General features: G+C 38.3%; 1 protein-coding gene across 1 annotated transcript in view; it reads left to right on the forward strand.

Annotated features, from left to right (window-relative positions):
* Positions 1-4,085: 4,085 nt before the first annotated feature.
* Positions 4,086-26,182, forward strand: part of GABRG2 (gamma-aminobutyric acid type A receptor subunit gamma2) — a 71,527-nt gene continuing 49,430 nt past the window's right edge. The window contains exon 1 of the mRNA XM_013953658.1: positions 4,086-4,192. Within this exon, the coding sequence (XP_013809112.1) occupies positions 4,086-4,192 (107 nt within the window). The remainder of the gene's footprint in view (positions 4,193-26,182) is intronic.

A 26,182-nucleotide genomic window follows, 5' to 3' on the forward strand; every position in this document is an offset into this window, starting at 1 on the left:
GCAGTTCAAAAGGCTTTTTTTCTATAACTAGCCTATCCTATTTCTGGATGAAAATACAGGTTTCTAAGCTCAAAAGATTAGTCGATTTATAATTAACAATGTCTCCTAAATCATTACTAGACAACTGATCTACCTAGAACTGGAAGAAGATGTATCATTTTCTGCTTTAAAAGACATCTTTAACATAGCCTATAAAAATCAAAGTCACCTCTTACCCAAACTTTATGTCACCGGAAAGATAGTGAGACTAGTTTCAAGAATGTTTAGTCATTTTATTTTTGGACTTTGTCTAAAACGACACATGCAATTACAAGCCGAAACACTAAGGAGTTCAGGATAGGGAACATGAGGTAGAAGAAAAATATATGTAATCCGTTTCTAAATAACCTGGCGATATATTGGCATTGACAGTGTATTTATTTTTTAATTAACATATCTTTTATAGTCCTTTAATTTTTTGCATTTGTTTTTTCTTATCTATCCTTTTGTCTTCTTTATTAACATGCAATGCAATATTTGATACACATAAAGAAGTGATTTTAGCAGTAAGGAAGAGCAAGAGTTTCTTTGGGCTTAAAGACACAGACACCCAGTGAAATCAATGGGAGTTGGGAACCTTTCTGTAACTACTAATGACCCTAGAAAAGCTGCCCACCAAAGTAGGATACTGCTGCGAATATTATTCTGCTCTGGGATGGAATGCATGTTTTTGGAACACTCATTTCTGTGTGTAATTATTTTCAGTAAGATTTTTTCTCCATCCTAAACCTCTAAGTCATATGTTGCACAGATACCACATTTCAACTTGAAGTGCTCAGAAACAAGTTAATATGTGGGACTGATATATCACACAAAAAGTGTTAGGGAAACATTTCACACTAGGGAGTGTCTTCATGTAAATTTGGTCCTTTGTGATAATTTATTATGATGAAGTTCTAAAACATCCCTGACTGATATGAGCTCGTAGCCACAAAAAGTAGGAGCCTGTGCTTCAAAGACAAAATGTGTTCAAATAGGAAAAGCCCATTAGATTTTTGTTTGCTGGAGCAGTTACATCTGCTATACATAAACAAACTTTTCCCTGCAAAAGTTGTCACAATACCCAAAGACTATAATATTAAAATACATTAGGGATAAAACCTGGTTTTGCTTTCTCTTTCCCCAGGTTGAGGGTGCAAAGAATTTCAAGGACAAATTTGCATCTGGAATTACTTATGACCACATTTACTATTGCTTGTGTATTGGTGGATCAGTTTTTACAAACAACAGTCAAGTATTTTGATATCTAAATGACTTCAGCTGTTAGAGCTACTACCTAGGAGCACAGAGAAATGCTGACTTGGCCTTTTTGCTGCTCCAGTGACTGCATCAGAGGCCCAGGCACCTATTTCCCACTGCTGAAGGCAGCTTCTAAGGGTCAATTGCACACATCTGAAAATAAAATAAAAATATAATAGATGAATCTGAGTTGAAAAACTGATCTCAAAATGATACAAGTGTTAATATGCAGAACAGTCTACATGTTTTAATGCATATTTGTGCATCAAAACCCAGTAATAGCTCCTGAACAATATGAATAAAAGGTACAGTTAATACACTACCTACTGGAAGTATATTGCCAAGGGGCCATGTTTCTCTGTACACCGTAATGAACTCTAAGGACTGGAGGATTAACATAACAGCACCTAACTCCTTGTGACATACCCTCTATGTGATAGGAAGACCAGAAAAAAACTCTGAAGACTTGGCACCAGCAGGTCTTTCTTCTGCTTCCAACCCCTTTCTTCTGTTTCCAACTCCTTGCCTCTCTCAAGTACCATCATAAGCTGGATCTCTGGAGAGGATCTGCGTAACGATTTTGTAGGAAGTCATGGAATTTTTTTCAGAAAAAAAAAGAACGTGAAAAATTTGCTATGGGACGAATTTCAGTAAATACACTATAGTGCAAAGCTAATATTCCATGTGTTCCAGCGGCTGCAGTTGCTCTAGCTAACACAGTGCAAGTATTTGCACAGTTCCAATTCTTAGGCCAACTACAAACAATTTTGATTCCCTGATCAAAATATACACAGCATCATCCCTCCAAGGGATACTTTGACAGCAGATGAGGGAGATTACAGCAGTAAAATCACAAAGGTGTGTGTTCACAGGTAAGGAAGGGAACCATGAGCAAATGTTGATACTTGAATATACATACATACATATACTTGTATATATATTTAGAGATAGTGGGAGAAAATCTGGAACGCTTCATAGCTTTTTATCTCAGAACTGGCTGTATTCCACAGGTTAGTGAAGTGACATATAAGAATAGGGCCATTGACTGAAAATTTTAAGAATTAGGCTCAGAACTTGTTACTTTCCTTGGAAACACTGATAAACATACAGTGTCAGTATTAGATCTGGGTTTGAATTATAGCAGAAGGACAAGCCAAGGACCAAGATGTATTTCACTTAACTAATAATGTTGACTTATCTCCTACTGTTGTACTTAAAAATATGGTGTGGTCAAAAATATTTTTATCGGTAGCTTGATACTGAAGGCTGTATCTATGGGGTTTGAGGCTCTGGGACACCAAATACTGTAAATTCCTACTTTTTATGCACAAATTTTGTTCTGGATTTGGACCTTGGGAATTGCTAGACTGGCCCGACTATTGGCAGGTTGGAGTAGAATTGAGGTGTTAAATCCAGTTAAGGCTAGACTAAGCCCAGACCAAAATCTTGATGCTTTTATTCCATTGGGAGCATTTCACTTGCTCTCCATTTGAATGTTATTTAAAAGAAATCTTTCTTTTTTTCTTCCTTGAACTGAGTAGAGGGATGGGCTTCAAATTAAAGCGCTATGAGGTCAGCAGACCCAGCTCCTGATAATTATGTTTGCACCTTAATCTTCTGGTTTGTAAGCAGGCCTGGGAAGGTTTGAGGTTGTCTATATTTGCTTTGTATTTAGGCAGCAAAAATTGGGAGGTCAAAAACTTGTTAGTGTGGGCATGGTCCAAGTGCCAGTTCTAGCCTGCCTGAGGCACTCTTCCTCTTGGATGTCTTGGATAAGGTTCCCTGACTTTGTTACTTCCCTGATAGCAGCTGAAATTGCCTGTTTGGACAATGGAATTTAGGATGCTGGTTCCAAAATTCAGCAAGGTCCAGCTTTTATAGCCACCTATTGTTTCCTTTCTCTCCAGGAGGCATTTCCTGTATTTGTCTAGCCTGATTTTATTAGGGGGAGGGGAGATGAAAACCTTGCATATTCTCCCTAATCCTATCACACACTAAATCACCTCATTCATACTGACTCCACCAATGCTGCTTTCCCCATTTCCTGAGTTACTTAGCAACAACCATCCCTCCCTTTTCCACTCCCCCGATCCATCCTTTTTTTTCTTCCCCTTTGCAACCACGATTTCCAGGCTGTTTAGAAAAATGAGGATGCTCAGCAGCGTAGGGCAAGCTTTTCCTTCCAACCTCCCTTTTTATGCCTGCCAATTCCTTCTCGCTTCCAAAATGAAAATCCAGGCTGCCTGCATATGTGTAATCAAAGGTTAAAAAGCACCCCGGCTGACACCACGCATGTGTTAATCTGTGCTGCAGCAGAGTGCATCATTTCCACTTTGACCTCAGAGTTAATCTGCATTCAAGCAGAAGCTCCATTGCTTTATTCTTTCTTTTCTTTTTCCTCTCGTTTACTCGTTCTCCTGGTGCACCGGATTTTGTTGCATGTGTGTGAGTGGTCCTGTAAATGTGTGCATGTGTACGTGTTTCTCCTTCCCTTAACTGTTTTTATTCTGCGAGTGTGTGTGTGTGAGTTTTTTTTTCCTCCCAATTATATTATTCCTCTAGATTTGGAAGCTGCTGCCTGCTGCCTGAGCTGACATTTTTTGATTATATCTGCAAAGGGCTTGTGCAGATCTAATTTCTGCCCCCCTGCATATTAATTCCCGCAGCTGGGCGCAATGTATCATCCCACCGACGGGACCTGGTAGGGAGGGGGGGAGAACCACTACCAAAAAAAAATTAAAGAAGGGGACGGATCCATCTGCAACCAAGAGGAAAGGGGAAAAAAAGAGGGGGGGAGAAAAACAGAGATGATTCCTCCAAATCCAACAAGCCTGGGGAGCACTGCACTCTTGAATCCTGCATTTTCTCTCAAAATGATGGTGTGGGCACTTGTGCTGCTCTCTCTCATCCAGTGGTAAGATGTGCTTTCTGATTCTGTTTGTTGGGGGGGGAGAGGGAGGGCTGGGGGGTGAAGATGCTGTTTGCAAATTCGCAGAGCTGTAGTGCGAATGCCGAAGGTTTGGATAGTGGCATTACATTCATCTATCTCCTAGCAGCTGCGATCTTTCAGTGTTTTATTTCTCTTACATTGTTGTTGCTCTGAAACGGACAGGGAGGGTAAGCAGCGGGTGCAGATGATGGTGGTACGTGCCGGGTGTTTCACGGAATTTGATGCCATATTAATGAAGGCTTTTCTCGCTGCATTATTGTGTGCTACGGTGCCCGGAGTTAGCATACGCTGTGTTTTGCGGGCAGAATGTCAGTGCTGCCGTGCTCGTTTCCACCTAGGCAGCCGCATCATGGCTGTGCCTGGGCTTCGGGCTCCCAAGCGCTGTGCCTTTTTTCAATCCCTGCCGAGCCGGCGCCAGGATTTAGGACCAAGGACAGAGATCCAAGGCTCTGCACAGCCCTCCCGAGAGGGGCAGCTGAGTGCTGCCTGCATTTCCCCACATGCAAAATGCTTTTAACGCTGATGGAGCAAGCCAGGGGAGGTAACAGAGTGTTTGCTTGTCACAGAGTCAGGCATATTAGACAAATATTTACAACAGCATTTATCCACACGCACTGACACACATACTGGTGGAAGAAAACCTGTGCATGCTGCATATGTGTATTGTATACATAAATGCAAATAGGTAAAAATCTTAACAGCAGAGGAAGAAGGAGTTTCTCTGCGGATGAGTAGAAAGTGTGTGTTGGGGGGGAGTGAGCACTGCTGCAGTGCCAAGCGTTACGCTGAACTAGGCATTCTTGCACAAATTCGTGGACTGTGCATTTCACAGGTTAGATGAGAAAGTAATACTGCATTGCAAGTACCTGGCCTTTCAAGTGATATAGACTTTTTCTTCACAGTTGCACAAGCCCTGCTGTCATTGATACATTAAAGTTAGTACCTGCTCCCTTTTCTGTTATTAATGCTGTCTCCAGACGGGTTCCTTGTTCACATTCACCTTTTCTTCTCCCCTCCTTTCCCCTGGACACTACCACACTAAAAAGTGACTTCTGTTTGTTTGCTTTTTAGTTGGTTTGCTTAAGAAAAATGAGACTATGTAGTTGTACAGGTAGGATTTTATTTCTAAGCAAATTAAAAGGCCAAAACTATTGGCCAGGGAAATTAAAAGTTGCTCCTTTTTACAATAATTTTCTTCACGCAAAAAAGCTTGTGTGAAGAATTCCTGTGGAAAGAAATGCAAAATGGTTGAAAATGGAGTAGAAAGTGAAATAAAACTTGGAGAGCCTACAAGGAGGGATACTTTGTTATCTGGAGTAAGACAGCTGTAAGGTTTCTCGGATTTTGTAAGACTTATTTACGAACACTATGAATAGAGCAAAGGAAAATGAACTTTTACAGGATTTCAAGCAAGCAGTTCACCTGAATAATGTAGAGGTCTCCAGCTGAGGTGACAACACCTCTGTTTAAATTGTTTCATGTGTTTCTCCCTTCTTTCCCACTGGAAAGTGTGTTGTTTACACAAACACAGGATCTCAGATTATCTAACTATAAGACCTCCACTACAATAATCCCAAATAGTTATTTTAACCCTTTTTTTTCTTTTCAGTCATCTTGCAGATTAACATAGCCTGAGAGGAATTTCCCAAAATTCTTTCATGAGCTTTGAAAGAAACTCTTTGTAATGGAAATTAATGTTTTATCTCAGCAAAAGCTTCTGGTTTCTGTTCATAACCATCTGATAGCTGAGATGTTTCCCTCTGACACCTTCCTGACTTCATATTTTAAGGAACAAGTAGTATACAGACAAGAAATATTAAATAGACAAGATTAAAGAGGAAAAAATCTTCTTAGTGCTGTACGAAAATATTTTAGTGAACCAACCTGAAAACAGGATTTTAATTCTAAATCAGGACAACCTTCTCCTTCTGTGGTGGAAGCAGCCTTAATACCAGTTTTGGAAACTTATGGACAAAGACAGAGTTACAAAAGTTGATCCTAGATACTGTTTATTTATAACCAGGATGAAAGCTTAACTTTCTTAAAAACTCATCAAACACTTCAGAGGGAGGGGAATATCCTTGAATATCCTTTCCTTATGTGTCATTTGTTTTGGACATTCAAATTCCTAGAGGCCAAAGTGATCAAACACTAACATACGTGCTCCATGTTATGCACGTGAATAAATACATTGACATCAATCAGAGTATGTGCAAAAGTTTAAGTACTTGCAGAATTTGGCCAAGTAATTGAACAGATAAAAATAGATTACTAATATTTTGCAGAGCTTTTTTCCCATATTGATACAAACAATTTATTCTCTGCAGAAGTCAATTGTTGCACTTCATTGACATTTTAAAAGATTAGAGAAAGAAAAGAAAAGTTAGGGTATCATTCCAGCCTCACTGAAAGCAGTTCAAATCCTAGCACTGACTTCAGCAAACCATGATTTCACTCAATTCAGAACGTGTCATGCTACATCACTGCAATATTTTACCTTTAAAATAATTTTATATCACTGATTTTATCACACGGACAGAGCACATCCTTACAATTGTGCACACTGAAGTACTAAGAAGTGCTTTCATCTAGTTTATTTCTGTACCGCACTGCAAACTTCCCACATGAAGTTCCCCCGTCAGCCTCTCACTCAGCCTTGCCTTTGCTGCGTTGTTCAGTCCTCCTTCCGACTGGAGCAGTGGCTCAGTGAAAGCCTGCATTTCTGAAGGTTGTGCATTACAATACTGGGTTTTAGAGGAAGCACTTTAGAAAAGTAAATAAAATAGTTTAATATTTGCACTCATTGATATGGGGTTTAATTGGGACTAATATGTAATTAAATTTATTGAATTTATAACTGGAAATTAGCGTATGTTACCTGTAATACAGCTCTTTGACCAACAAAGTTTCTGGCAAATTTAAAGGTATAATCTAAGCATTGTTTACATATACATTTTGTTTGTTATTTTTGCATAGTCCTTAGGCTTAACAAACTGTCAGCAAAAATCACATGAACACAGTGCAGAGTAATGTCTGGCTGTGAAATGTTGGACTGTGAATACTTTTAATTTGTTACTTGTCAGTGCCCAAGTAGTCACATGGCAATATTTCTATGCTGCAGCTAGATACCTAAAATTGAAAACTGGCAAGACCTAGCTTAAAAAAGCACAAATTATAACTCATAACACTCATAATAACACCAAAATACTCTTGTACATATGCACATATGTGTATTTTTATTAGCATAGTTACTCAATATGGGAATAAATAAAAATATTTTATTCTTGTAGAGCACTAGCAGTGTGAACTGGGTTCTTACGCTGTATGGTAAGAGATGTAATAACAATGATTAAAAGGGGCATGAATATCCCTGAACTGAAGAGTCATTTAGAATTACTGTAGAGGTTGCTAACATCAGTTTGGTATTAATTCTGCCGCTGTAGTTTCTCAAACACTAACTTCCAATACCTTCACACACTGTATAGCACTTATATTAAGTCAGATGTCCCATAGAAGTCACCTGGAGCACTGTTGGAATAAGAAGTTTCTCAGCAGGAGATTTTTCAAATAACAAGGAATGGTCCTAAGTAAACAAAATATCATGACAGAAAATGTGAATCTATGCGCTGTCCAACTATGACTTTATTATTATTGTCTATGTTACCATGAAACTGAAGGTTTAGTGCTGACTGGCCCAGGTACTCCAGTATTTGTTTCAACAGAGTTGAAAGCTGTCTGGGAGCAGCCTATTCACTCTATGTGAACATTTCAGGGGTGGCAAGGAAGGCAAGGCTGTCTTTGAGATTTTCCTTGCCATGCTGCATTCCTGACTGCTATCAAATACCACGTTTCGTCTTGGGCTACCAACTGATTCAAAGAAGGAACTTGAAACAACCATTACTGTGGTACAAAGTTTACCAAAAACAATGATCTAAACCAACAACAATTTGAACAACTATTAAAAAACTAAAAATCTCACTATCCCATTATTAATAACTTGATAGAGCATAAAATATAGACACTGTTTCCCTGCTGGCAAGTATATAAGTTTAGAAATGTGAGATAAGCCCTTTTATTAACATTTGTTTCAATGACTACACCACTTAGCCATAACTTGCATACCAAAATTCATATATTCCAAATCACTCTAGTGAATATGCCAAGAGATGTTAGAAAGTCAGAAAAAGGTTGAATCTCCGAAAATCTGAGAAGTAAAACTTGCTAATAAAAATGAAAAGTCTAAGATACAATTTTATACCTAACTATAGAAAAAATAGCATTAGTAATGATTCTAATCTTTTAAAGTAACATTTTCCATATGATTCATATTGTATGTCTTCTCCACAGCCTTCCAAACCATGCTTTTGGGTCTTAAGCTTGAAGTGTTGTAGGCTTGTATTGATCCAGAAAAAAATCTTGTTGACTTGGATTGTGGTTGCCTTCTTTTCCTCTTTGTGCTCCATTTGCTCAGTTGAGGTATGTCAAGATACTCTATAACGGTCACTTAGAAATTAGAAAAGGAAGTATTCTTCCTTTTCTAATTCATCTATTCATTCCTATTTTGACAGGAATTGGAATCAGAATTCATTCCTATCAGAATAGGAATGAATAGATGAAGAGAAAGGAAGTATATGTCTGGTCAAAGGAAACTCCTTCCAAGCCTCAGTCCCATTATACTTATATCTTAAATACTTAAGCAATAACCACCACTTTCTCAAAGAACTAAATTGTGAATAGAAAGCATAAATCATTAAAGGATTAGATAAAGCATTAGACAGTGGTGAGTAGTAACCATCAAACATGCTTATAGGAGAGCTGTGCTGATTTTTTCATATTTCTGTCTCATACGCCTGCTTAGGGTGTGTGCTGATCAGTACAGTACCTTGCTGAGATACGTTCAGGTAAGCTCCAAAACAGAGGCAGTTTAAAGGACCCAAGTCAATGGCTGGCACTGTCCTGCACCATGGAGATGTACTAGCCCGTTTGAAGCTCGCTCAGCACCCTGTAGCCTTTCCCTTATTATGTTCACCCACTCAAACAGTAAAATTTTATATATTCCTAGATACAAAGAGTGTATTAGGGTACTAGTTTGTTTAATCATCTGATTATTTTTGCAAGCATTTAACAGAATGACTAGAGTCTACTGTGATTCTCTGCTTCACTGGTGGAGTCTGAATTTTGGCCTTGCAAACGCCTGTAACTGCAGCCACACTCACAGTCATACACAGACGAAGAGACAGACTATGTGAAAACTGCAATCAAGCATACAATGCTACCTGAGGGCTGACTTCATATGAATTTGGGCTTAGAAGATATATATATATAATAAGTGGTTAACGTAGGGATTTTAGAGCAGAAGTTTTTAAAATTTTCATGCTTCCTCGCCTCTCTAGTGCTGTACATATTTCATGCATGTTTATTGTACCATAAACTCCCTTAAATACAGATTTGACTGTCCATTTTCCCAGTGATGTTTGCTGAGAAATCAATGCCCTATCCTATAGTTAATGATGAAAATCTCAGCAATCTTAGGAATCTCCTCAAATGATGGGCCTAGCTTTATCCCCTGCTTGACCCACTGAAGTCAGTCTGTTGCTGACATAAAAGTCAGGACCTACACAGTATGATTTCTTATAGGTAGTTGTGTATTCCTAAGTAAGAACTGGGAAATAACCCAAAGTTAGATTATAACTCAATAAGAATCTTCAAGAAGTGTTTCTTACACTGCATAATGCTTTTACTCTTTGCAAAAAGCTTTCAACCTACATTCCTGCTAACTGATTTACAACAGCTATAAAACACTTTTTTTCTATCAGGGTGAAATTTATTCTGTTTAAAGATTAGCACAATATGTATCAAGTATTTACACTCCACTTCAGCTCACAGACTGTAACGCAAATTAATCTTAAGTGGTGTATAGGTCTTGTGCTGGCCCTCTGGACATAAAGGAGTTTCTCCATTAAAGAACAGGACTTATTTTCTGTGAATGGAAGTTCTGAACAAAATCTAGGAAGACTTTGTGGCAGTAAAAGTGAAAAATACATGTTTGTTTATCTCTTTTTAGACAAGATGTAAAAAACGATGATAGAAATATATGTCCAAGTAACTTCACCAGAATTAGAGGTGTACTTCTGGACTCAAAGCTGGAGGTTGTTTTCCTTGAACAAGTTACATGCACTATATGTTGAATAAAAACACTAAATTCCTGCAGGAAGAACCAATAAAGATCCACAAGTTCCAGAAAAAAAAGTCCAACACCATGGTCAGGTAACTATAAGGATTATTAGGGAAGGAAGAGCCTGTTTCACAGAATGAGACTAAATGCAAACTTATTGAGCACTAATGAAATTAGAGAATACGATTGCACCAATGAATATATCCAAAGTAGAAAAAATAGGGTGAAGAGGTATCTTATCTGAAGGGTAAAAGTGATATAAGAATGGAACAGCATAAACTGGCCATTCTAAACACGCTGATTTTAGACTTTAGACTCAATTCTGATGGCTTAAAACCTAATGTTCATTGCATGTTTCCATTTCACACTGGATTATGGCCCCAACCATAATGATGCTAATAAAAAGTATACTGTGAGAGTCTCAGTTCCCTGATGTATACACCTATGGAGGCATATTATCCTTACAGGCATTTTATTTAGGTGAATTCCTGTGTCAGAAGTGCTCCAGTGCAATCAGTAGAAGCTTTGCTGTTCTCTGAATTGGATCCAGTTTTCCATGCATGATGTCCAGAAGTAATCTGCTTGGTTTGACTCCTCTAGTTAAAAAGAAATTCAGTTTTGCTTTATGCTAGAAGGTGGAGAAAACTCCATTTAATTTTATCTTTGGAAACTAGAAAATAATATTATTTGGTTTTAAACATGTCATGCAAAGTGTTAGAAATTCATTTATATCAGAAAGTGTAACCATCTCCTTCAATGTGAGAGTGAATTTATATGAAAACTATAATATTTTTTTCATCCATATGGAAAAGGAGTAGGCAGAGGGAGATAGTGGGTACATATTTTCACAAGTCCCAGCATCTGCCAACAGGCTAAGATAAACTGAGGTAAAGGAGGGGTGAAAGTGGTAGGTTGAGAAAGCAATTGAGGGAACAGTGAGGATTATATCTACTGTGATTCTGGGGTATTCGTATAGTTGTGACTAGAATCTGATACAGGAGTCTCGTCAGACTGAATAATGGGTATTCAGTCTCACACACAGTGAAATCCTCTTATTTATATGACTGGGTAATATTTTTAATGTAACTTCTGTTACACAGAAAAGAAGAGGAGGGTTTGGTGCTGCTGAAAGCCAGCAGTGGGGAGAAGTAATTCAGAGACTGCATAAGCGTAAGAGAAATCAAGCAAACACCTTCCCATATAAAAGGCTATCTCAACTGCATAATGCTTTACCACAGGATGTCCCAAGTGACACAGAAAAAGTTGGCTACAGAAGCATTATTTGTTGTGCCTTATATAAAGAACATAGAGCACCCAATGAAAGCATCATTGGCTGGGCTGAAAACTTACAAAAAACAGTATTCTTTCTACTCAGTACGGTAGCTGCGGAGCCCAAAGGTTTATATAGATTCAAAAAGAAGAAAAATACATCAAGGGCCATTAAACTCCGTGGCAACACTTCATTACAGGAAATCTCTAGCTGCAGGTTTCTGGAAGCCGAGAGGTTTTACCAGGGAAGTATTACTATATGCTTGACCTGATCTTTTGCTCTTAGCTAGGTTTGTGCTATGGGCATTTGTCAAAAGCAGGATATGGGGCAAGATATATGGTTGATTTGACCCAGAATAATCATTACATTATCCTCTTATGTCTGCAAAGTGATGGCAGGTAATAGAATTTCACTTATTTATACAAGAATCTCAGTGCAACAAACTATTAAGTATACACTAATATGCAAGTCAAATTTTCTTATCTACAAGATCAGTTATATTTTTTCAGATTTTGTTGAAGGACATTTTCACACATAATTATTAACGTACAAGACAATGTGTAGGCCTAACTGTGAAATCTGGTCATTATATATGAAACTAAATGTTACTTGTAAAAGATGGGACTTTCATCTGTTTGCAGACAGGCAGCAAAACATTAAAGGAATCACACTTTAACAAAACCCAAGCCAACGTATACGGATTATTACCATAAACGAAATGTCAATATGTGGCAAGAAACTATTTTAAAAAATGAAGGAGAATAATGAGCATTTTGAAAGGAATGGAATGAGAAGAAGTTATCTATTTTTTATGCTTTCATTAGCTCTTTCCAAACAATGCAGGTAATCATGTATGAAATTGTATTTTTTACTGAATGTCATCTTGGACTCTAGTGTGAACCCTTGAGATGAAAGGCTAGCTGGTCTCCGAGCCATTTACTTCTGGTTCTGTAGAGTGATGATGAGAAATGCATTTTAAAGAGGATCGATCTCATGCTTACAGAAAATAACCCTCTGACAGAATTCCCTGGAAATCAGTGGGTGATACCAGAAAATGAATGTTTTTCTTCAATACTGATTCAATGTTATATTGTGTACCATAAATAGCATGTTCTAGTCATATGAGGCTTTTGTTAATCTGTAGTAAGATATCTTCAGATATAAACAGAAGTCTGACTGCTGTGACAGATTGAGGATTATCCACTAAATTGCACTTCCGCTTAACTTATCCTGCAGAAAAATGTCCCTTAGATTACTTCACCAGAGAAAAGAGAAAAAGAGAAAGAATGAGAACAAGATCAGTTAAGAACAATTCATATTAATGAGACAATTTTAGAAAGCCTTATTAAACTAATCAATATGTTATTCAATATATTATTAAGTACTACTGCACTTCTGGGACCCTCTGGCCCATGCATACTTGATAGAGGAACTGTGCCACCAAACCACACTCAATTATCCCCAAAATGGTCAGATAAAGAGATCAGTTATTTCTTGACCACTTCTTGTAGAACCCATAAAAGGATGCTATAGGACGTGCTCTGCTTTTCCTCTCCACAAACTGTTGAAGACACAAAAGACTTCACACTGCAGATTAATACTAAAAGGGCTTCAACCAGCTGTACAGCAAATACTGGAGCAGGTAAAGGAGAATGGTTTATTAAGAGGGCCGCAATCATCATAACTTTTTGATATCCTGAACTACATCTCTGGTTTCAACATTTATAGGCCAAAGGGCCATTCTACCTAAATTTAGGCACTCAGGCTGCCTCTGTGTGCTGAAAACAAATCTCCTGACCTAAAAAAGTCAATAATGCAGTTCTATATTCAAATCGCTAGCTCATGCTTATTTGTGGCAATGGACACTGTTTTAAAAAACAATTATGAAGTCATGGCTCCAAAGAGATACCAGTCTAAGGGCAAACAAGCACACGAATGTCAGTGAATGAAGAATACCACTAAATAATCAATATACAATTCAAATTACAGTCAGCTTGACTCTCTAGAGGTGCATCACTGATATAGATGAGTCCCTCTTAGAGGGACTTAATACGGAGAATAAAAACTTTACAGACACTATGAACAGAGGGCAGAAGAGAAGGAGATACAGAAGTGATTTATAGAATTAGAATTACACAAAGTTTTGAATATAGTGACAAGAAGCCCAGTACTACTTCAAAGAGGAAAGCAGCACTGGGATTCAGAAAGACAAGCTATGTGATCAAATTAACAAAGATGATGAATGCAGGGCAGCCTTTTGTATGAAAAGAAGTTAGGTTGTGTGTATGTTTTGGAAGTTAGAGAGAAGGGAGGTTCAGCTCTCTTAGGAGAACACAAATGAGAAAATTGATAGTGGTTCTTGGTTATGCAGTAAAAGCAGAGAGAAGTTCCCAAAGTAACTCCCTACCGTAAACAGCTTTGGTGAAGGGAGTGGCGATGCGGTAAGAGGGTTTGGAAGAGAAGATGAGGATTGTGATCCATGTAATGGCATTTACAGCCAAGAACTGTCTTAGCAGCTGAACTTGAAAACTGAGAAAACACCCTTCCACTTCTGTGTAAAAAACTGAAGTAATGCATTTTGTTCCTACAGCCTGTGAACCCAAGTCTGTTTGTGCATTACAGTTTGGTTTTGTAAGGTAATAGATGAATCACTATTTTCTTGGAAGATGAGGATTTGGAAGAAGAGAAGGTTGCCAGTGGTAAAATGCTTTGACAATCTTAGAATAAAAACATAAATACTGCTGCTTTTTTATTGGACCAAAATAACTAACTAGTGTCAAAGACTGCATTGTAGTGAATAAACATCTATGGATATTTGTAAGCATTTTGGGGCAAGGACAATCAACATTACATTCATAATGTTTTCTTATTTTATTTTCCTAGTTTCTAAAGGAAAGGCTCAAAAACCTCACTAAGCTGCTTTAAAGACTTAAAGTATGTGCTTAAAATGACTTAAAACCTTAATAAATCTCTAATGTAGCACATGAGATTAAACCACTACAAATCTTGAAGGCAAAATTCTTAACTTCCAAGTCCAGTGTAATTAATCAGGCTCCAAGCCATATTTAAGAGGCACTCATGGGCAAGATAAAAACACTGTTCCCTACCCCTGGTTGTCTTGATACAGAGCCACAACTCTGCCTCCTTGATGTCAAACAACTTGTAGAACTACAATACCTGTATTTTCCCCATGTGAGGACAGTGTTTCTTTCTTCTCACAACATGCCACCACTGCCTCTAGAGAGCGTTCATTTCTCAGTAAGAGCATTAACCAATTCCAAATTATTCATTGCTATTAACATCCCACCATTTTTAACACTTGACCCTGGGTAGACTCCTCAGTAAGCATTATTTCTATAATGAGTTCCAGAATTTACTATTCAGTCGTCTAAGGATTATCTGTGTGAAAACAAACCATATATGGATTTGATTTGAAAGGGGAATAGGAATAATTTTAACCTTAAAGATTTCAGAAAGTGGATTTTATTTTAAGCTTTGCAATAAAATTTGTCTTTGGCCAGAGACCAAGAATTTTAGCTCACATGGCAACTTTGAAAAAGTTCTAAGTGTGTGAAGATTTTTATAGAGTATTAGAAGAGAAAATTATTTGCAGCTTTAATTATATCATTTGTTAAGGGAAAAAGAAAGACGAAACATACTATATCTGTAAAATCAATTATTCTGTTACGGTCCCCAAAGCAGTATCTATCTTATTCTCTCTATATTAGATAAGCAGCAGAAGTGATTTAATTTGTTGTAATATGTATTTGGATTAAAGAATGAGAAACATCTGTTATCTATAATTGTGTTACCTACATGTGCAATGTTCTAAGTTCCCCAATAAAATAGTAATGAAAAGATTTAATGAACAAATTGGAAGCTTAATAACCAAATTATGTCCGACCATAAATAGTACAAATCTTAAATAGGACTTAAATAGGACTTGTCATTTTAGTTTACCTGCAAGACTTCCACACAGCACATGAAAAATGTATTTCCCTAAGAGAGACTTCATGTCTGCCAGTGACAGCTTGGGAGACAGTGGCTGAGAGGCAGCTAAATGGGTGCAATCCTGCAAGGTTCTGAGCATTCTGGCCTTCATCCAGGAAAGCACTTTTACTTCTGTTGAAATGTTTACTAGCATGGTTTTCTGCATCAGGACCAGAATACTGAGCAGTTAGCAGTGTGAAGAACATAATCTGACAGACGTAAGCAAAAAACGCCAACATTGCCAATACGTGTATTCAGGTTATATCCTCTCTTCTAAATTATTTTACTGGGAATGTTCCCTGGAAAACTGTAGGGCTTGGCATAGTACCTGTTCTTTACTTAACAAAATATTTTCAGGCATATTCGCCAAAGTTCCAAGAGTTTCAGGAGAACAAACTGCATTTAGAAGCTTCCAGCTTCACTGGCTTCCCGGGGAACTGCTTCTCAGCAACACTCTGCCAAGTATTCTGCACAAGTCTGTGGCTCAGAAGAAAGCATTAGACCTGTAGCAAATGAAACTGAAGATGGATTTATCTATATGGGAGATAGGCTTTGAGCAGTAAAACAAACAAACAAACAAACAAAATCCTTCCTTAGCTTCTGCTCATGTTGCATTAATTTTAGAATTTTTCCCTCTTTCCAAGTTTTCAGGTCTCCATCCTCACCTGATGGCCCCATCTGACATTCACTCTAGCCATGAAAAGACTCTTCCTGTTTTTAAAGATCAACGATGCAATTTGGATAAGATCCACCAAGGACCAATGTAATCTCTGAATCATCTTGGTGTTGTCAGGTGTTCTACATTTTTTACTCAAGATCCCGCTGTACCAAATCAAATCAAAGCAATTCCTCTGTACCCACAGGGAACAGGGGGCTGAAACCATTCGCCTTTTCCCGATTACCCCATGCTCAGTTGGCCTGAGACCCAGTGCTGCTGCCCTAAAGTGTCTTCATGGATCTTGCCTCAGGGCTCATGAACTCCACGGCCCCTATAAATGACACGATGTGCATGTGGTGCTGATGTCTCTGAAATGGAGCGCCCAAAGGCTGGGGCTGGGCTAATGCAAGGCAAGCTAGTAATGTCAGAAAGCAGCAGCTGCTTGTCACTGCTTGGCCTCATGCCCGGTCACCTTTAAAGCTTACTGCTGGCACAGTGGCCTTGGTGGATGCTCCCCAGGAGCTCTGAAAAAGGGGCCATGGAAACCTTGGGGGCCTGGACACTGTGTTCTGAATACATGGACATTTTGTTTTACATTTGAAGAAGGCTCTGCAGCACATTTGCTGGATCCATTGATTTAGCCACAGCCTAAAGCTGTAGTGAAGGGGGCGGGGGGTGAAAAATCCTCTTACATAATTCGTCTAACTGAAGGAAACATTTTCACCTTTGTGTCTCTTCCTGTACTTTGCACAGTTCTCCATGGTATCTTCTGCATTCTGCATTATTCTATTGCTAAATGTATTTTGAAACTCTATTTACCTGAGTCTGCATCTCTGAGATCTTGATGTGGTTTTGCCCCTCTAGGAATTTCAGAAATAAGTCAGTAATAGTTGTACCCTGCAATCTTTGTTCTCTGTGAAGTTTTGCTTAGTAATATTTTTGGAACATGTTTATGGCTACATCCACTGCTATTTCTAACCCTAGTAGCCAGTTCCACACATTAATCAAACTCACTCACATGCCCTTTCTTAGCTTCTGCTTGTACTCTGTTACTGTTCTGATTCTTGCCCTCTTTCTGAGTTATGAAGCATCTGCCTTTCTCTGTCCCTGCGTATCTTCTATTTCTGAATTGAGCTCCTAGCAGTTTTCTCTTTAAAAATTTCATTCTTTTTGCAACAACAAACTTCCCTGTTTGATCAGAAGTGGAGCAATGACAATTAATAAAATAAAATTCCAATATATTTATGAAGGAGAGTCAGAAAATGTGTACCAAAATATTTCTGGAGGAAAAAAGAAAAGCCTGGGAAGTATATGTTTGTGTGTGTGTGTGTGTGTGTGTGTGTGAGAGAGAGAGAGAGAGAGAGAGAGAGAGAAACAGGAATTGCTCCTACTTTCTTGGTGTTTTGACTAGCTTTAACAGTCGCACTTAAATATAAGGGACTGGAAGACAGGCTTTGCAATGATCATTATGCCTAATGTCAAGCCCACTCAAATGTCAAAAATCTGAGAGCTACATAGAATTTGCATGTTATGTGCCTTACATTTTTACTTATCGGAGACTGATAGAAGGGGCAAAAATGGAGAAATAAGACACCAGCTGAATGAACCCATCCTGAGTTTCTTTTCAATAAAGTTGTTGAGTCAGCTTATTATTTATTAGTTATCATCATTAAAACAATTCACCAGTTTTCAAAAAAGAATGTGAAGTTCTTGCATAAAAAGCTGAATATAATTGATAGTGAGATTTACTTTCTATGGAGTAGATAGCCAAAGCATATGTTTCACATCTTTTTCTATACCATGGCATTTCTTTCTGAGAAATATTTGTCATCTTGGGGGCATAAATAGGAAAGGAACAGGTTGCAACTCTGCATCAATATCACCCTGGAAGGGCCATTTGTGAATTATAACTGTGTAGCCCTGCAATACAGCATTGCCACTGCTAATAACAGGCCATAAGCTTTCTGCTGAGTTTGCAAGGCCTCAGGACTGAGGCTTGTCAGGCCTGCTCTGACTGAACTTTTCTTGACCTCCCTGCAACTTTGTTTTACTTGGTTTAGCCGTGACAGCAATTTCTCTAACTGACCAGCTGTCTATGGCTAATTTGTTCACTTTTATTTATCTTTGCACGGCACAATCATAGGTTTAGGTAGCAAGCAGTTACTCTGCAGAAGAAGACTCTAACACAATGATGGCGTGTAGAGGGTTGCAAGCCTGGTACGACAGCCACGGCCTGGAGAAGTGGAGACTTGGGATGTAGCATAGAGGAGTACGGGTATGGGGTGATATGAGATGGGGCACAGGCTGGCACTGGACACCCCACAGCTATAAACAACTCACCAACGGTCAGTTAAAGAATTCAGACCTGGACAAAACTGGTTTAGGGGTAACGAAGAGAACAAAGCAGTATCTAACATAGGCAACATATACAGTAAACTCAGATGTAACATGGAAACGCAGACCAGTGAAGAAAGAGCAAAGGTGTAAAAGCATGTTAGCAAGTATATAAAAATGAAACTGGCTGAGATAGTGTTAGCCTCCTTCTTCATTTCTTCAGTGTCAGGGTTAGATCACCTAGAGGGTCTCCAAAAGAATTTTGCCTTCAGAAATGCTCAGTTGTTTAAACAAGAGGAACCACCAGTCTAACCCTTGGACCAAATGTCCTTCCCTGCAAGTGGTTTGAATTTATCCAAAGGATAAGTCTTTGATGGGATCTTTGTGTCTTCACACGGGACCAGAGCCCATTCTCTGTATAACTGAAATGGGGGCTTCCAGTTTATTTCCTCTTAAAGGCATCTAATTTTTGCACACCAAAGTCTCTCTGCAAACTAAACAAACATGTAAAAAGTCGTCACATACTTGAGAGATTTGCTTCAGGACTGCTCTACTGCTCTGAACCAAAACACTAATACAGACACAGCCTTGTGAGGGACACAACACGCGAGGCTTATGGAAGGAGCAAATCTACCAAGTCAGAAAGCAGCAGCAGAAGTGTAGAACTGAAACTTGATTCCTGATAGTCTTTTACCATGCAAAGATGGAAGAGGAATTCTGCAGATAAAGATCTATCAGCTCAGATGCTACCTGATGAAACCTGGCTCCTCTGACAGCTCTGTGAAAACCAGTTTCTGCCCCTAACAGTTACACTCTACAACATGAGTATCCAGAGACCTTTTGTTTTTTTTCTTACTCTGTTGCCTGATAATAATCACTCAGTCTTCTGAGATATATTGAAGTTTAATCCATGAATGCTTTTGGATATGCTTTTCCATTGCAAAGTGATCTCATATCAGAAAAACTTAAGAAGTAACAGTTTTGGAAGAGATTTTTAAAAATATTTCATTGAATAATTTATTTGAAAAATATTTACAGAATGTATCAGATCTTCTCTGCAGAATACCACTGATATCTACCATGGGAAAAGGTTCTGCAGCTCCTTTCATGGGGCACTGCGAATAAAAGAAAGTTTTTCTTGTTGCCTTCACTGGTGGGAAGAAACACAACCAGCCATTCCCTCTGAACAAGGCAGCTAATATCCTCTTATTTAAGAATGGGAGACTGAAATATAGCTCTAAATGCACTACTGGATTATGTCCTGACCTACTCTTTTGTGGGGAAAGTTTTCTTCAGCTCCAATATGAAGGAAGAGACTTCCTACAACATAAGGTACTACTTTGTGGGATGAAAAGGTCAGAAAATTGCCACTGAATAATCCTGTCTGGGTGCATATAAACAGAGAGGTGCTGATGATCCTTATCCAGAAGCTAAGATATGCACACACCCTCAGAATTAAGGAGCTCCGGACATGAAGCCATCCCAATAATACCAACCACAGAGGAAAGTCCATTAGAATTCCATAACAAAACCAACACAGGCCACTTTATCGGAAAAAAATAAATTACATGTGGGTATATTCAGACACACTTGTTGACAATTTTCCTGCTCAGCTGACATAGAGACATTAACTTGCCACTTACACTCTTAATGTATCACACATCTACCCTGTGATCAGGACTAAACTCCACAACCACCCCTGCACAGTCTGTTTCATGAGCATGAGTGCAAACAGTGTCTTGCATGATATAAGTTAGTTTATCTGGGAACACATGGGTTACTACTGGTTACCATGCATTAAAAATGAAGTGAAATCAGAAGCATTGTTAAAAAAAAGAACCCAAACAGTTTGGTTTTCACTATTTGCTTACACTCATTTTGTGAATGAGTTTGCTTCATGATGAGTTAATTAAAGAGCTGTGTGTGAAACAACCATCCTCTGTTCATTCAGCTCTTTCTTCAAGACATGTTTCTGTCTGATAAACATTTCAGTAATGATCCTTCCATGATCTGAAAGGAGCAAGAAGTAAGGATATACTCAGAATAAACAAAAAAAGACATGCTATACTGTTTTTAATTATATATTTGACTGTTCCCCTAATCATCACTTGCTTTACAGAAGATAGGGGCTATAATGTGGCTGCTAAGTGTGATGACAGTATGATTCCCAGCAATGCAATCTCATTTCCAGCAAGGCATGATCAGTGATTATTTTTTCCTTCCTAATACAATGGTTTGCCATCATGTCTAGTCTTTAGCAAAGGCAAATAGTAAGGAACATATTTGTGCCTATTTATGTTGTAAAACTGGTATGCAGAGACGATATAACTTATCTTCACCAACACCTTTCAGCAAAAAGCACATTTACAACATGAAAATAGATTTGTTCATAAGCGATGAGGTTAAGATTAGCTAAAGTCCACTCAGGCAGGAGATGCAGTCCAAAGGTGTCTCCGGGTGACAGAAACACATTTGCATGCAATAATACTGTGCTAGCATAGTGGAATAAGATAATTCGATGCCCTACTTGAATCAATTAGCAGGAGTGGGAACTGTAGGAAACCTGAGGAGTGGGTTTACTTCAGCAGGAGCTCTGCTGAGCAAGCCTCAGGGGTGTTCATTCGGGCACAGGCAGACCTGAGGACAGGACTTGTGAGAGTGGGGATGCCAGTTCTAGGAAACAGGGTGGGGTGTCTCTACTTGGATCGATGTCTTAAGCTTGATTGATAATCTGCAAACTAAAAGGAAAAAAGAGAAATGTTGCCATCATGGATTGCTAAAAAACTTGTTTTGCTTTCCTGTATCTCTGTCTGAATTTACGAACAGCTTAATTAGGCCATTGACATTCCACTGTCCAGAGTAGACACTGTTGACCCTGCAGTATCTTTGCTCTCGCACAAGATCAGGATCCCCATGAAACTGAGGCTGTACCCTCAGTCAACAGCACAAGACAATCTAATAGCTGATAACGAAGGAGACAGGTTTGGAGAACAGGACTCCTACTGACAAGCATTACCTGTAATATCCTTGGCTACAGAGGTGCCTCAGCACTGCATGTTTACACTAAATTTCAACACTAACAAATGATTTCCTGATGTAAAATAAGTTACTTCTCACTTTCCTGCACTTAAGCCATAAAAGGAACACCCTAGTTCAGCCCTGCAAGAAGACGAAAAGACTGTAATCTCTTCTTTATTCTGTGCTCTGCGTAGGGATATTCAAGTTCTAATTCTTTATGTCCAAATTGCATTGTCATTTCTGTTGGATTATATGCTATTCTGAGATCAGTATTATGTAGTACAGATGCAGCAATAATCTCCAGATCAATGACTTTTTTAACGTTACCCCATAAAGAATATGCGAAAAGAAAGGAAAAAAAACAACACTTTGTCTTCCCATGAAATTTTTTTTAACCTTGTTAATGGTAAAAAATAGAATCATGTCTAACAAATGGCTTTTTCAAAGATGAGGAAGGCAGATCTATGGCATTTATTTGTTTCCTGATCTTAACTAAGAAATCCATTGTAAAACTGGTGGAGCAAGGGAACTTTTTTTTTGCCATTCTGATTGCTTATAGCTTTGCCTTTCTAGTGATATTTATGACAGGATTGTCAGGCACAAATCACTAGGTGCTCTGTACAGTGGGGTATTATTATCCCAGTGTTTATCAAATGACTTGGCTAAATACAGCAAGTAAAAGGACATAGGTCCTTTAACCGGGATAAGCATCCAATGTTCCTGATTCCCAGCCACTACTCTGTTGTGTTTTGCTGTGTACTGAGAGATACAGAAGATGGGAATGAAAACATTCACTGAGGGATTTCATTTGAATGAGGATTTATATTCTGTTTAACTTGAATTTTAAAGATCACATCTAGGGGCAAATAAAAGGTATTCTAAATCTCAAAAAAAGGTTCAGGAGGGTTATTCAATATGCAAAATTGCTGAAATTTGTGGCATCTCACATGTTTGATTTTAAACATTGACAAACAATGCTGTGAAGTTGACTACATCATGAATGATTGATCCAGAAGTGATTTCTCTCTAGGTGAAATTGCCATGCTGACAAAATACAGAAAAAAAGTTGTGCAAGTATTCTGTCAAAACATGAATAAGAGTCCCTCATAGGATATTACAGAACAAGAATCTTTATTTTTTCATTTTTCAAATTTAATGAGCAATAGCATTGTTTTTCTGAGTTATTGTTGTTTAAATAGACGGTTGGAGGGCACTTGTGTTTTCCTAATCTTAGTCACTGAGATTAAAATTAAACTCTTTGTGCCTCTTGTTGAATTATAGTGAGATTTCTACCTTATTTGGGAAAAGAAATTACATATAATGTAACAGATGACAATTTGATACAATAAAATGTAGCCAGGAAAGATGATAAGAGCTCACACTAAAAAACACCTAGTCAGATCACATTTCAGTAATGGCCATTAACTTAACTCCATTTCTTGAGCTCTGCCAGCTACAGCTGAAATCTACAGGAGCTGAGTAATAGCAAAAGGAGACGATCATGCCCAAAGTGCCTCAGACTTCACATGCAGAGATGAATAGAACAGTTTTAAAAAAGAGAGAGAGAAAAAAAAAAAGGACAAAAAGAAGAAAAAACAAAAAATAAATCTTCTAAGGTTCACATAATTCCAAGGCTACAACTTTTACAATTAGATACAAGTAGAAGATAAACCTAAGCAAAACCTATGATGCAGAAGATAGCTGAGATTATTTCTCCTTTTTCCGCTCATTTCTATCTAATGCTTACTTTCCCTGTGGAACCTCTGGCTGCTCTTAAATGCTTGCTGTTTAAATGTGTAGCGATAACAACTGTAAGAAGAAAAGAGATATGCAAGTAGATTACATAATCTCCAGCAAATAAAATGTAAGAAAACATATTCATACAAAATTTCAGCTCAAAAAATTTGAAATAATCGTCTTAAGTTATGGGGGCTTGTCTGAATCATGCGATCACATCCTAGACTCCTCCAGAGTTCTTATAAGTATAAATGTTGCTCTTCCAGCTCAGGCTGTTCAGAATGATTGATGTGTGCTTGTTTCAATAATTGTCTTGCCTGTTCCTTACTGGCTATACATGTTGTTTCATTCCTCTGCTTTTTGCTAGCCTCCCTGGGGGTAGCCTGTATTTCCTATCTTTGCCAGAAAGTCTCATATTGTAGTGTAATTCCATTTTGGTCAAATATATCAGTCTACCCTGACAGACCTGAAGATGGAAGTCCTTTATCAACTTACTCAGCCAACATGCCTCAACTTTCTGTTGCAGAAATTGCTTCTAGATTGTCTAGAAAATAGACATTTCAGTCTCCATTCCCATTTGGTTCTTTGCCAAGACTGCTAACACTGTTGTTTGCTTCTGGTAATTTTGGTGACAATGGCCATAAGCCCATTTAGTTTATACTAGAAATATTTAAAACATGACAATGACCTTCATGTTTATTCTCAACTTGAATACAGTCAATTGCATAGATGCAACTACTCACAGGCCAATTTTTCACTACAGTGAATTCAGAGTAGAAAACACTGTAAATACTATAAACAAGGGTAGCACTCTCAATAACTACACTCCAAACTTTTTTTTAAAAAAAGCACTTCACAAACTTATAGGCATCAAACAAAATTAAGTTGAATTTTTCATTTTCAACTTTTCTATGTAAACACTCCTGCTGCAGTCAAATTCAGCTGAATCCGCATATATGGAAAATAGATGCATTAAGTGCAACTACTAGGGGCTAAAATTTATGATGTGATAACGAGCAGTAGCTAACGTGAGTGAATGTCTTGGGGTGGATACAGAACGGCTGCAAGATAAACCAGTCTGCTAAGATTGACAGTTTTACAGTGGCTAATAAAAAACCTGAATGCCATGCAATATTTTAGCAGAAGTCAGCAAAGAGATTTAAGAACTGGACTGCGTTACTCGAAATGGCTGACAAGTGCCAGTGAGGATGATGTGAGCTGCTGAATGACTGGAGGAAGGCCTGTAAAACCCATAGTACGACACTTGGTTGCTGTTTTGCCAGATACTATCTCACGCAGTGCAAAGAACAGTGCAAATATTCACGGGAATTGGACTAGGCTTAAAAACTCAGTGTAGGCATAATTTTCAAAAATGACTTAGCATGGATTGCTTGACTGCTGGCAATCCAGGGTCTTCATGTACTCTCAGTCATCTGCTGGGAGCACTCATCTGTGCTATTCCAGTGATTCCCGCATTTAGAGCACTCATTCTGCAATTTGTGGGCTCAGTCCCTACTTAAGTGTTTCAGCTATAACTATTTTTTGTGAGAATTGCAGTATTATTTTTATGCTTTTTTTCTTGTTCACTTCAGTACCTCTGTGACTTAGGAATGACCGAGAAACTGAGCTTTATTTTGTTTTTAAGCAGTGCTCCTGGTTGTGAAGGAAAGCTGACAGATGTGTGCCGTTTCTCATTTCTGACAGCATTTTCTGTTATGTTAGCAATCTAGGACTTTAGTCTGATCATTTTATGAGAAGTTTACGAAGCACACCATATTTCTTTTTGAGTATTTTAAATGATTTGAACAGTTCAAGGAATGATAGCTTTAGAAGTAGCAATTGTCTAGCAAATAAACGATATAGTACAGGTGACTTACCTAAAATCCAACCTACTGAAACCATTAAATAGGGCTAAAACCCATTCTCTTTCTCCCTCTTGCTGAGGGTTTCCCAAGCCTCCCTCATCACATGACTCTGTCAGGTGGCCAAAATGCAACTAATACACCCTTATGACCAAGCCTCATCATGTACATCACGTAGTGGACATCTACTTTCAGGCATGTGATACAGCTTCACTATCCCGTGAGATGATACAGGTCTGAATTTTTCTCATGTGACAACTTCACTTTTATTTACCTAACAAGGGAAAGGTTGGCACATACAGCCCTCATGAGTCTCCACAGGAGTCTGCATATCCTAGGCCTTTTCCAAGGTTGGATATTTCTGCTATAGAAAAATCCTAGTTTAGCAGATACATTGGAACTACCTGAACTGCCATTTTGAATTTCTTTTTATTTAAGAATGATATGAATTTCTCTGTTTTGTAAAGTTAGAAATTATTGATTTATTTTCCAGTGTGACTTACATGATGTGATAGATATATTCCTTCCCCAGAAGAAATATAGAAATATCTTGTTTAAGTTGACATCCAGTTCCTCCCTCTTGAAACCTGGGTACCAAGTGGTTGTGTGAGTTACCTTAGGAACTTCAGACTTAGCTAAGTCTCTGAATATGATTAAACTGCTGATGAGACTGTTGGAGCACACGTTCCTAAGAGCCTGGGGACATGATGAAAGACAGCTTAGCTGGGTGTAGTGCCATCATTCTGCCCAGGTGCTGCTGCATACTTCTGTGACAGTGAAGACCTCAAGGAAAATAAAGTACAAGTAGCAGCTTCACAGTGGAGGGGATATAATCTTTGATTACAGAAGCATAGAAACACATCTTATACTACTGGATGTATGCTTTACAACTCAGTAGACTTATGTGGGT

This window comes from Apteryx mantelli, chromosome 14 (assembly GCF_036417845.1).
Source record: "Apteryx mantelli isolate bAptMan1 chromosome 14, bAptMan1.hap1, whole genome shotgun sequence".
Classification (NCBI taxonomy): domain Eukaryota; kingdom Metazoa; phylum Chordata; class Aves; order Apterygiformes; family Apterygidae; genus Apteryx; species Apteryx mantelli.